Below are 13,891 nucleotides of genomic sequence, written 5' to 3'. Positions count from 1 at the left end.
TTCTAAATTGATTTTTGCTATAAGTGACGTAATACCCAATATAATAAGTAACTCATTATGAATTCGTCACAACAATACAGATTTTACTTATTTTAGGTTATTGTAAATTGTTCACGAAACATATGTCGTGTAAATGTACTAATAAATATTTATAATTATTATGTAGGTATCTATATAATTTTTATTTATATTTGTAAACTACATATTATATTTCAGTATGTACATATATCTCTATTAATATTTATAAATTGCAGTTTCATAAAAAAGTACAGATTATCCTTATTTGCGGTTTTAAAGTCGAAATGATAAACTTGATCAATGGAAGCTTCTACACATGCTAAGTGAAAATATTGTTCTTTATATCTATCCTCACAGATTCGCTAATTAAATAAACCATGGGCTTAGAAACATATATTTACAAAAAAATCTAAATCTGAAATCTGAATCTAATGAGGTACTCTACTAACAATATAATTTAAATAGTTTGTTAAAATGGAAATTTTTTAACAGTTTAAATAATACAAGAAAATTAATTATATTTTTATAGAATAAAATTTATTTTTTTTTTAAATATTAAATACATATATCGCAATATAGCAAAATCCCTCATTTGATAAAATATTACTCCACCACAACCAGCTAAACAAAATAAGAAATTCAAATTTCCCGCCAACATCTTGTCAAGCTATACCTGACAATTATTGGATCGGGTCCCTGCAGACAGGTGCCTCTCGATTAAAGTATCGCAAGTGGCGCGTCCCGACGGTGTAGAGGCGCAACATCTTCAGTCAGTGGTGTTACACAAATTGTTTCTATTTATTTTTTTTTAAATAATTTGAAAGCTTAAAAAACGGGTTCTTAATTTGGTTTTTGGTAACCGATCGGACGCTAGCTTTACGGACATTTTTTAAAAAACTTCCGATAAAACCAATGCAGTTTCTGTGCTTTTTAAGCGTTTTTACTTGTACGTTTCACATTAATAAAAAAACAAATAGCAGCAATTTCTGAGCTAAATATTATAGCATTAGCAACTTTACTGACTGAAGACGTTGTGCGCCAATGCCGTGAGGGTGCGTGCGCGTCGCAAAATCAAGATAGTTCAATAACACACTCTTAGTAATTATTACCTTTATAAGCCCTATCTTAGTATATTTTTTTTTAATTTATATTAGTGCTTATATTATTTCTATTAGTGTTTTTCTAAAATAAAAATAAAATAGGTGAAAAACGTTAAAAACTCAAGCAATAAACGAATATTGGTTGATTCTATTTTTGTTAATAACTGTGTAGTAAGAAATACAAATTGTACGTATAACAAACCATAATTCAAAAATAAATATTTATTAACTATAAAATAAAAAATTAATTTTAGTAATTTGGTAGATTAGGAAAATTTTAGTGTTTCTTTTATCTTTTTTCATTATAATAATAATAATAAATATTTTTTATTTGCATAGAAAGAAAAAAACATATAAGTTTACAAAATCTAGTAATAAATTTACGCAAATAAAAGGCCTACAAATTCAGAATTTTGCCATGGCAGATTCTGGTCTTTAACATTGTCGCCCCACACTTCATTAAAAAAAATAGTAATTTCAGTAACGCTTATTAACAGTAACGCTTAACTAAATAACTGATTAAATATAGTTTTTTCTTTAATCATATACCTAATAAACCTACATATAAAAGTTCTAAATTTGACAGTTTAACATCAAGCAAAACAATACACATTGCAAACACCCTAAAAACAGATTAAATTTTTTGTTAAATAACAAAAAATAGAAAAATTATTACGGATAGTAAATAAATAAATAAAATGATCCCAATACCAAAAATTGTAATAAATTACTCAAGATAACAACCATTCAAAAAGTTAAAAAAGAAGAGCCTAAATTATACCTAAATTATATACCCTGCTGATTCATTAGATGTACAATCATACTATTACGAAAAGTATTACAAAAAATTTATAATCGGTCCAGATCCAAATTTAAAGAATTTATTTGATAAGCAAAATTGTAAGAAAATGATCGTTTTAATAAATGTGTTTTATGTCTCGGAATGAGAATAGTATTTCTTCTTAAATTTAAATGATGTACATCATTTCTAAAAGTTATTTTTTGAGAGAGATAGGGTGGACTACGATATATTAAAATTTTATAAAAAAATGTTAAAGAATGAGCAATTCTTCGATTATGCATATTAAGCCATCCAAGTTCGTGAAGTTTATGGGAAATGCGGTTTCTCCTGCGAATGCCAAATATTAGTCGAGTGCAAGAGTTTTGGAGCTTTTGCAGTCTATCCCTATCCTCATAATCAAGACACCAGCCATACACTACATCACAGTAATTACATTGTGAAAGGACCAATGAATCACATCATTGTTTTCCGTTTACATTTGACATTTTTCAGTCTAATAATCTAATAATTAAGGAAATTTTCAACTGGTAAATTAGACAAAAGTTAAAAGATACAGATACAGATATAATACATTAAAGATACTAAAAAATAGTCACTCTCCATATCACCAGGGATAAAGGTGTGTCTCTTTGATATACTCCTTGACTATAGCAAGGCCTTTGACACCCTAGACCACTCGCTCTTAAAAAGGAAGCTTGAAGCATAAGCTTTTATGAAATGGTGACGTGACATTGGGAGCTTCTTTCCATATCTCGAGACACTTCTGCCTTGTTCCAGATATTCTTTTCATATAATACATCTTCAATTTTCAATATTGAATACACTAAAGTGCCACTGAATCGAGATGGATTGATGAGAGAGTGAGTCACCAAAATATATGTATATGCTTATGTAGAGACATCTAGAGCTGTGGTAATAATGAATAATTTATCGGCCTTAATTATTATCAAATAAAAAAATAATTATAAAAAATTAAAACATCGCCATACTAAACTTTAAGAATAAAATTTACAATAAGAATAGCCCTGATGATATCCAACTTCCGACGAGGATACGGAACTTAAAGAAGAAGAATCCTAAACTTTAAATGTAATTTAATAATTCTATTTATACTTTAATTATTTTATATAAATAAGACTTTTAGTTCTCCTATTTCTAAATATATTTAAAAATATTCTTAAATTAAAATAATAATATTATGACATAATTGATTTCAATGGAAAATTATGTCGGTGATTTTTTCTGAAAATAACTAAAATCGATAATTATTTTAATTTAATAAATACTTGTGAAATAAATTAAAAAAATTTTGACAATTTTTCTTTGGTTTTCATAAGCTTTCTTTTTTATTATAAACCTTCCAAATGATAAGACATTAAATACTATTAAAAAAATACCGTAGTCGTATAAACTAAACTAATACCTAAAATAAACTATATTACACTAAACAATGCCCGTTTATTACTCACTAAGATTAAACAATAATAAATAAACATCTAAGCGCAAATGTTTTTATTACCAGATTCATATAAAAAAATAATGAAACCACTGAGGTTATAATATTATCAATTAATTGCTGATTAATGTCTTACATATCAAATAACGTATGAAAGATTTTTATTGCAGGGCAATAAGTGAAGTGATATACTCCAAAGTATAGAGTTTTATTTTTAAATTAAATATCGCGTTGTACCTGAAACTTAAATCTACTTTTTTATAAAAAAAAACGTCACAAATTTTCAAGTTATATTTTTCCCATAATCTTTAATATGTAGAAATATTAATAAATATTGTTTCTAATTATCATGCATAACTTAGATGGCTATGTATATATTTTTTTATAAATGATACAGTTAGGCAGCATTTTAGTATTTCTTTCTATTATTCAGGCTACTTTCGGTTTAATCATAAGTGTCGCAACTTACTTTTGTTGCTAAAGGCGACATTTTGAATAATTTCCTTTATTGATTATGATTTGGGATCGACCTAATAATATTAAACATGATGATAATACGAAAAAAAAATCTCATGACTATAATTTATACTATCAGTATTTTTATTAATACAAATTATTTAAAAAAGAAATAATTTTTTTGAATAAGAAAAAAAATTGCTAAGCTTCTTGATATTCCAAAATAATATAATTCCATTTGGGTTTATATTAAGTTTGTATTTATAATTTATTTATCTTTATTCCACTTTACCACAATTTATTCTCAATTTTTTTAAGTTTTCCTATTCAGTGATTCCTACTCAATATTAGTATACTCCTAGAATAACCATTAAATAAATTATAATAAAAATTCATAAAAACCCTAAATACGTCAAAATTAAATTTTAATTATTTATTTTTTGAATAATTGTGCAAGGATTTATTTAATAATTTATTCCTTACTATTTGCAAATATTTAAAATTATTTACATATCGACCCCTATTTTAAATTAAATAAAAAAAAATAAAAAAAAAATTATAAAAAAAAACAAAATTTTAAAACTTGAGGGTATTTATTAAAAAGCATGATTTTCAGGACTCATTTTACTTTTATAATTGTGCAAATATTATAAAAAATTCACTTTAGTATCCTTATTAGTATAGATATTTAGCCTATATTGGAAAAACTGAAAGTGATTCTAATCTAATATCCAATTATTAAGTAAAATTTAAATGGTTTTATGCATAACTTAAATGGTTATGATATGCTTCTTTAATATTTTCCTTATATATTTGACACAGTTAGGCATAATACTAATTAAAAATATTGCTTCTAAGCTAAATTAAAGTTAGTAACTACATCCAATATAAACAGAAATAGCGCTTTTTGAAAATTTAGATTATCAACATTAAATATATAATTTTGTTATAACTTACCGCAAATATATCCTTGAGATAACTTATGACTATCATAAAATTACATTAAATTAATACATAAAGTACATAATCTGGAGAGATCTATCTAGAATCCTGTCTAGAATCTAAAAATGTCCAATTGTTGTAAACGATTACAATTTACATTTTATTGATTTTTTTTACTTGATTCTCAGTGTTCTTTTTTCATCCCTTTTGCCCACTTTCCGTACTTTTTTTTGCTCCACTTTGCGTCTCTTATCTTTATAATTCTAAACTTTTTCTTCTAATTTATAATTATATTAATTTACAAAATTTTTATACTATTAAAAATAATATAAATGGCTACTTTATACATACAATAATTTTTACTCAAGGTAGGCCTCGTAAATCGATTATGTAATAGCGAGGTTACTTCTTATTCATCATCTTCTTTTCATTATTATGTAACTATAACTCTGTATTTTTAGGACAAAAAAAATTTTATAAATTTTAATTTAAATAATATCTAATCTCTGCATATCAAAGGAATTATTTGTAATTATTATGCATAACTTAAATGACTATGAAATACTTTTTTAGTACTCTTATTATTCTTTTAAAGTAAGAATTTCGTATACATCTCGTCTATGTGACTCAATATACTGCAGGGTAATAATATTTATTACCTCAGGATCAAAATCCATAATATTGATTTAATAAAAAGATTTTTGTGTTTTTAATTCAATAAATTCAAACAACAATTTTTGCGCAATATAAATCTTTATATTGCACCTTAACGGTTGCAATAAAAATATTTTTCTTGCTTATCTCGGTACCCCATAAAAACGTTTAATGATTGGATTGATTTTCGTTTCAAAAATCAAAACTATTTTTATAATATACTGAGACATAAACTATCGAAATTTTAGTTCATAGACCTCTGGCTTATTTCACTTAAGTCTAGTATATCCTAACTTAGGGTAGGGTATTTGAACGTATAAGAAAATGGAAAGAATAATTACCATTCATTTTCTATGTATTTATACTATCTTTGAATTTTCGTTTTCTCTTCAAATATTTCTCAAAGTTTTTTTGCCAGATCTCCATAAAACATGGTTTCTATATTTAGATACTTTTTCGCCTACATAGATTTGTAATTGAGAAGTATTGCGTAGTTATAATATCTATAGAGGTCGTGAAACTTAATTATAATATTCAACCAAAGACAAATCTATCTAAATTATTTCCTTTAGGCGATTATAGACAGGGTATCAAACTTCGGTTAAAAAATTTACATTTAAATGGTCTAGTTTGCATTAATAATAGACTAAATATATTAGTAAAATATATAATTTTTACGAAACTACCTCAATGCCATTGATTAATTTTATTGATAAAAATGCTTGTAATATTTAGGTTCATGAATAATGAAGACCACAAGAAATATGTAAGACAGTCTTGTAAGTGAATATTTCATATCTAGAAGTAATGTTTATAAGGTTCTAAATTAGAGCAATTTAAATAAATTAAAATCATGTTCGAATGTCTATTTTAACCTTTTTATTTTATGGGGCCATTAATCCGCCCACATGAGGCAACATTTATTAAAATAGACCAAAAATTTGCAAGAAACGGCCCCCAAACACCTTGAAACAGTCCATCAATGACATAACGAATCCAAATTTTATTACTTTTTTTTAATATAAAAGGCAAATTTCAAACATTGTGAATCATATTGTCAACACTAGGCATCCAAGCAACATGTTGTCTAAGATCCTCATCGCTTTCTGTGCCTTTACAGTGGTGTTAAGTGCATCCTTTTCAAGACCAAATGTAGATATCATTTCTTCACGTGCCGACATTTCCCCAGATGGTTCTTTCCAATGGAGCTATCAATCAGCTGACGGGACCAGTCAGGAACAGTCTGGAAGACCAGATGTACTAGGCCAAATTGTGCAAGGTAACGCTGAGTGGTACGATCCTCAAGGAGTAAGGCACAATATCGTATATGTGGCTGATGCTAATGGTTATCAGGCAGCCAGTGCTGATATTCCCGTAGGACCACCAATTCCCGCTGCTATCCTGAAGTCTTTACAGTGGAATGCTCGCCATCCTGAAGAGCAGTGAGTTTCGAAGTGCTTTGATCCTTAATTGTATTTATTTTCTTTTTAATGTTTATAATGTAGTTGCGTTCCTATAGTTCAATATTTCATTGAGTGGTTCTTTGTAATTGTCTGTTTAGAAATTATATGATATTGGAACAAAGAGTTTTTTTCAATGAATTTGGGTGCATGCATAGAAATCGTCATGATAGTATCTGTATATGAATAGCTCATTAATTAAGAACGAATGATTCCATTCACTGTTTTGAATTTGGTTTCGTCTTCAGGCCAGTCTGTGTCGCTGATCCTGATTCTCATGCAAAAATATAAAGATGAAATTTCTAATGCTAGTAATAATAGCATAATATATTCCAAACCCATGCACTGAATTCAACAAATATTCTGAAATATATGTGAACATACTAGGAACATATATCAAATTATCTATTTTAACATTTTGATTTCATGGGCTCATTTATCAGTCTCCATGAGACAACATTTATTCAAATAAATCAAAGCTTAATAGAAACGAGCCCAAAATACCTTAAAACCGTCACTAAATAATATAGCAAATACACATGTTATCGTTTTTTTGTTAAATATTAAAAGCAAATTTAAAACATTTGAATAGTGTTAACACTAGACACTCCAGCAAGATGTTATCTATTTTGTGCCTTCACAGCAGTGTCAAGTGCATTATTTTCAAAACCAAATGTAGACATCATTTCGTCACGTGCTAATATTTCTCCAAATGGTTTTTTCTAATAGATTTTCTGTCTAGAAATTACAATTTTGATTTTTCCAAAATGTATTAAATTGAATGTGTGTGCTCACGCGCCGAAATAAACATATATTTTCTAGTAATTGAGAACAATTGATTCCATCCTTTGTTCATATTTGATCTTTCTTACATTTGCCAAATATTAATGTCCACATTCAACAAAAATTCTGCGAATATCCAGGAATATTTAGAGGTTGATCTTTGGCGATAATTGAAGAATTTTGGGAATATAAGCCAGGTGTCAATTGTCATTTTTTCTACTACTGTTAGTTGTTATTAGCCAATCATAAATAAATTCCAAAGAAGTGCAATCCTATAAAATTAGTGTGTTTTTCATTTGTCTGACGTACTGACAGTTTTTCTAAATGTGTATAAAAAACAGAAACTTTTCTGGTCTATTCAAAGAATCTGATACCTAATAATATGTTTAGATAAAATTTCAAACTACAATCAATCAATCAATCATATGCTTTATTGTCAAAAAATTACAAAATTTTGTAGACAAAGCTAATAAAAAAAACATATAAAAACAAAACAAAACAAAACATACAAAATAAAAATAAATATACAAACCAAATAAATACATGCAAAACAGTACAAAAACAATGTCCTGGTCAATATGTATAAAATGTCATGATGTATAAAATGTCAATAGAAATAAACACAATAGTCAATAACAGTAAATTAATTAAATACAGAATGAAAGTGCAATTCATTTACTAAAAAAAAAAAAAAAACTAATATATTCTCTATTTTAAGATATAAAAAGAGCCAGTGTGTGCGTGATACCCAAAAAGTTATCCTAGAAAAAAATCCTCCACTGCGTACAAGGCTTTTTCCAGAAAGTACGCCTTCAAAGCATTATGAAATCGAGGAAAAGAAGTAATTGATTTAATTTCCAAAGGCAAATGATTATGCATCTTTTTGGCTCTGTATAGAATAGAGCTTTTTAGTAATTGAGGGGTTTGCAGATAAAGATCATGCACTGCGTTGCAAAGTGAATAATTGTGAGACAGCCTACTTGGCATTTCTGACTTACGTTTGCGTACTAAGCAAATAGATTCCAATATGATTAAAGAGGGAAGAATAAGTATCTTATATTTTTTAAAGATTTCTTGACAGTGAGCTCTGCTATTAAGTCCAAGCAGAAACCGAACTGCTCAATTTTGGAGTTTAAAGATGCGCTCAAATTGAGTAACACCGCATGTGCCCCAGAATGGAAGGGCGTAACGTAGATGTGACTCAAAAAGGGCATAATAAACTATTCTTGATGTTTGAAAACTGAATTCCCTGGAAACTGATCTTAAGGCAAAACATGCTGAACTTAATTTTTTATATAAGGCATCAATATGCAAGTCCTATTTTAGGGAGAAGTCAACATTAAGTCCCAAGAACTTCACAGATTCAACGACGTTCAAACTGGTGTTGTTAAGTACAAAGGGTTGAATAGTAGTTTTATATGATAAGACTTTAGTTTTTGAGATATTTAGGCACAGAAGATTAGAATCGCACCACGATTTAATGGTAATTAAGTCATTAGAAATAGTAGCATGTAGTGCCCTATCATCCGGATTGCTCCATGTAAAGCTAGTATCGTTAGCAAAAAGACAGATTTTGCCAGTGATGTTAAGATTGGCCATGTCATTTATAAAGATCAGAAACAAAATAGGGCCCAGGACTGAACCTTGAGGTACCCCACATTCTATTGGTTTGCAAGAAGACTTCGTCATGTCAACCTTTACAAGCTGATATCTGTAACTGAGATACGATTTAATCCGCTCAAGGGGCGTTCCTCTGAATCCATAGTGATTCAATTTGTCAATTAATATGTGATAGTTTACACAATCAAAAGCTTTGGAGAAATCACAAAAAATTGTTGCTGTTGAATGATTATTATTTATACTGGTCTAAACACTATTAAAGAGAGAAAACATAGCATCATTTTTGCTCTTGTTACTCAAGAATCTAAATTGGTGAGGAGTAAGAATTTTATATTTAAACAGAAACGATAAGAGCCTTTTTTTAACCAATCGTTCAATGATCTTTGATAAAGAAGGAAGTGAGTGATATTTTGAACCTTGTTGTTTATCTCCTCTCTTATGCAAAAGAATAATTATTGCAGTCTTAAGGCAGGTAGAAAACACTCCATTTTGGAATGACTTGTTAATTAAGTTTGTTAGATGAATTAAGGTGCAATTTGGCAGATTGGAAAACATTTTGAGAGTGAGACCATCTGTACCAGATGATGATTTATTTTTTATTTCATTTATTGTAGTTTGAAGCTCTGTTGATACAATGGGGGTAAAAAAGAAGCTGTGTAAATTTTCATTTGGGAGATATGAACAAGGATCGTGAGCAGGTGTTATGGTAGCCATTAGATTTTTGGCTACATTAACAAAGTAGTGATTAAGGTCCTCAGGTGAAGTAGGGATAATGCTAGATGAAGAAGTCTTATTTCTTAATTCTAAAATAATTATGTTTATGTCTATATATTTCAAATTTAAAAGTTAATTACAAATTACGACATTGAAAATATATATGCATGATTCAAATTTAGGCACTACCCTAAAAAAATTAATGTCGTTAACCGTCTTAAGACCAATTCATTGACTTAAAAACAAAGTTTCTGCTTTCAGCTTATTTATTAGTTCAATTACTTGTTTTCGCTGTCCACAAAAAAATAAGTCAAAAAATTAAAAGGATTTAAGACAAACATTACTTTTAGAATTATCAAAATTATCTTACATACTTTAGGTTTATTAAATTATTATTTAAATATATTTGTCTAAAATAAATTAACACATCTTTCTTCTAACAAAAAAGAAATTTAAAATTTTTCTTAAATGTATTGGCAACCAATAATCCTTGGAGCCAAATACAGTAGAGAACGTTTCGTTCATGTTTTACATACAAAATCCGTTTGATAATTTAAATTATTTCCTGTTTCATAACATTATATTTTCACCGACACACACTAATTTTGTTTTTATGAATATTTTTTGCTATTGCCAAATAATATAATTGTCCTAATATCCTAAATTTCCGTTTCCTCAAAAAGGAATATTTGAGAGATACGTTTTTCTTTTACTATATATTAATTTTATGCACCGGTTTTGTATATTACTAATAGGTACCTTTTAGAAGAATCTGATACTGCACCCTAAGCTAAAATCCCATAAACAAGATGCGATTGTACAAGAGAGAGTATGAATCTTTAATGAACCGAGTTTTGGTAATTCATTTTTAAATACATGAAAGGGCAGGTGTATTATAGTTTTTTTTTAATTCAATATAAGTTTATTGATTTGAAAGCTCTGAAACTGTTTGAAGATTCTAATTTTTGAAAGTCATTTTTCCTTCAGTTTTTTAAGTTAATTCATATATTTATACTATAGAAAATTGCAGTACCATCAGCGGAACGTTATTTTTCGCAGAGAATTTAATTTTTTTTTTCGTTTTTTGGCCTTGTGCTTGGCACATTTAGGTATTTAATTTTAATAATTGATCCATGTAAATGCTACATAACAAAGGTAACTCTTAACACCTTACACCAAACAGTACTTTGTTCTGTTTTGCTTACTATGCCATCAATTTCTACAAATTGCATTCTACTTGCCAAGTAACTTTTGAATAGGTGTAAAAAAAAGCTTTACCTCATAGGCCTACAGTTTGCCTATAAAAATCAAAGGACTTCGAGGATGATCGACAAAGATGCATAGGCTGCGTTTGTTTGAATCTAGAGCGTCAGTTATTTGCGTTGTTAAGTTTTCCCCCTTAAAACCATACCGTTTGGCATAGTTAAAAAGCATCAAATTTATTGGGAGACCGAATAATCTTTTCTTTGAATATTTTCTCAAATACCTTTGAAAACACAGAAAGCAAAGAGACCGAAAATGTATTATTACCTGAAATTTAGTATTTGGTCTTTTTCTCTCGATTCATATAAAGGGCTAATTTTTCCAATTTTAAGACAGTCGGGATAGGAGCCATTTTGAGAACATATAATATTTATCCAAAAATTCAATGGCTTAATTATTTTATTTTTTGTTTCTTTTATTAAGCTATAAAAATTTATTTTTTATTTTTCAAAGAATTTCTAGCAGAAAGAACTTCACCGTCCTCTACTGCAAACAAAACATACTGCTTTCTAAATTTCCTCTTTCTTCAACTTGCAAATTACATAAAGTAATAGTCTGCATAATTTTTTTTTCTAAAGTAGAGTAACGCCTATTAAATTCATTAGATATATCTGTTTTGTCCAGAATTAATTTGCCCTGTTTAGTTTTAATCTTATCGATCTTTGTTTTAATTTTAGTTTTTTGACATACTGAGTCTACAACCTATTGAAGTTCAGCTGACATTTTATTCAATTTCAATTGAATATTGAATTGAATTTCAATTCAATTTTATTCAAGTGTTTTTTTTTAACTTTTGTGAGAAGCCTTATATAATTTTTAGCTTTATATAATTATACTTATAATGAATTTTTAGGTCATTGTCTGCACGAGTTTCAATGAGTTACATTATTATTCATTGAGTTACATTACATGCACGAGTTCAATGAGACTACCGATGTTTCTGATATATTAGGTTTAAAAAAAAATTACATTCATTACTTTTTAAAGCTATTTTTGTTCTTAGCTTAAAATTTTTAATTGTAATTGCATTTTTATTTACTTTATTAATGATTTTAGAAAAACAGCCAAATAAAGAGCCTTATTTTTGGTGGTATGTGGCATTTTTAGTTACAATTTTTATATTTTATTTAATTTGCAATTATTAACGTATAGCATATTTCTAACTACACTGATAATTGATCCAATAATATTCTTCATCCTTTATGCAAATTATGCTAATGCTTCAATCTACTACCTTATTTATTTTTTTTTATTAACCAATTATAATTTTCTTTAAATTATTTATTTATTTATTTTTTTTTTTAATGTTATCTTATTTTTAATATATAGATATATCTAATTTATAGGACGGTTCTTAGCTACATTATCCTATCGTAAAACATTTAAGACAGTGACATACTCCACGCCGCTGGGGTCTGTCAGGGCGACTTAATACAATCCAAGGGCCACGTTACATAAGGGAATGAGACCTAGGAATGATAACTATTCTAATTAAAAATCTAAACTAAATACTAAGTCTTACATTTCTAAGGAAGGTAATTAGATAATTAAATATTTTTGCATTTTCTAGTGCCAATAAATGCATAATATTAAATGGACTAGCTACTTTACATTCCACGCGTAAATAATTAACCACTAGCATTCGTATCTTTACATTCAAAAAATATGTGATTAAGGTCACATGTAACATTACAATTTGTGCACAGATCAGTAGGTAATACATTAGTTTTGTTGAGATGTGCTGATAGCAAGCATGTCCAAATTTCATACGAATTATAGTTGTTTTAAAACGCCTTGGCACGTTTAGTTCACTATGCTAGTGTGCAGAAGGTATTTTTGGAACTAATTTGCAATAACTTGTTGGCGATTCTTTGCAAGTATTTTCCCAAATATCATTCCACTTAACATTTGTATTTTTCCTAATTATCCCGTTTATGTTAGTGAGACAAGGAAGATCAGGTATGTAGTTGGTGATAATACTATTTTTGGCTAACAAATCTACCAGCTGACTGACCTTTAATACCAGCATGAGTCTAAACCCATAGAAACGTTAATTTTTTTATTAAAAAAGGATAAACGACGTATAAGTTTTTTATTTTCCCATATTATGAGGTTAACTTTATAAGACCAAACATACCTCCTTTCAATGCCTTGAAGAACAGACATGGAATCCGATAGTATAACATTGTTTTGTTACTGTCTTGTAAGGCAAGTTTAAGTGCCGGGATCAGGGATGTATATTGCTGCTCCATTGCCTTCTTCACTCTTTAATGCATCTGTATATATATGTATGCTCTTATCATATTGTGATAATCCTATTTTAAGTATGTTTTTATTTAAAATGGAGCTATTAGTAAATTCTAACGTTTCTTGTTTAAGATCACTTTTTAAGCAAACGTAGTTAATGTCTTTTTTACAATATTTTTAGTTTACACTTTTTAACTAATATTTCATATGCTATTGAGACTATTATCTTTAAAAACAAATTAAATGATGCTACTCTTTGTAGGGCTAGGACATTTGATATAAACTAGCAAGCATTCTATGCAATAAGTCAGTAACTTTTTTCAGAGCCCTTTAAAGACCTTAAAAACCTATTTTAAGGACCAAAAAACTCTCTATA

The 13,891-nt window shown here is 28.0% G+C and overlaps 1 protein-coding gene across 1 annotated transcript; it reads left to right on the top strand.

Annotated features, from left to right (window-relative positions):
• Positions 1-6,508: 6,508 nt before the first annotated feature.
• LOC126735221 (larval cuticle protein III/IV-like) lies at positions 6,509-6,874 on the top strand. The gene has a single exon (XM_050439173.1). It carries the CDS (start codon positions 6,509-6,511, stop codon positions 6,872-6,874), a length of 366 nt encoding a protein of 121 aa, XP_050295130.1.
• Positions 6,875-13,891: the final 7,017 nt, after the last annotated feature.

Source organism: Anthonomus grandis, chromosome 4, assembly GCF_022605725.1.
Source record: "Anthonomus grandis grandis chromosome 4, icAntGran1.3, whole genome shotgun sequence".
NCBI lineage: Eukaryota > Metazoa > Arthropoda > Insecta > Coleoptera > Curculionidae > Anthonomus > Anthonomus grandis.
Note: the sequence above shows the minus strand (reverse complement) of the source record. Positions and strands in the feature narration are given on the sequence as shown.

Coding starts and splice junctions, on each gene's coding strand:
- LOC126735221 (XM_050439173.1), top strand. CDS start 6,509: ATGTTGTCTAAGATCCTCATCGCTTTCTGTGCCTTTACAGTGGTGTTA.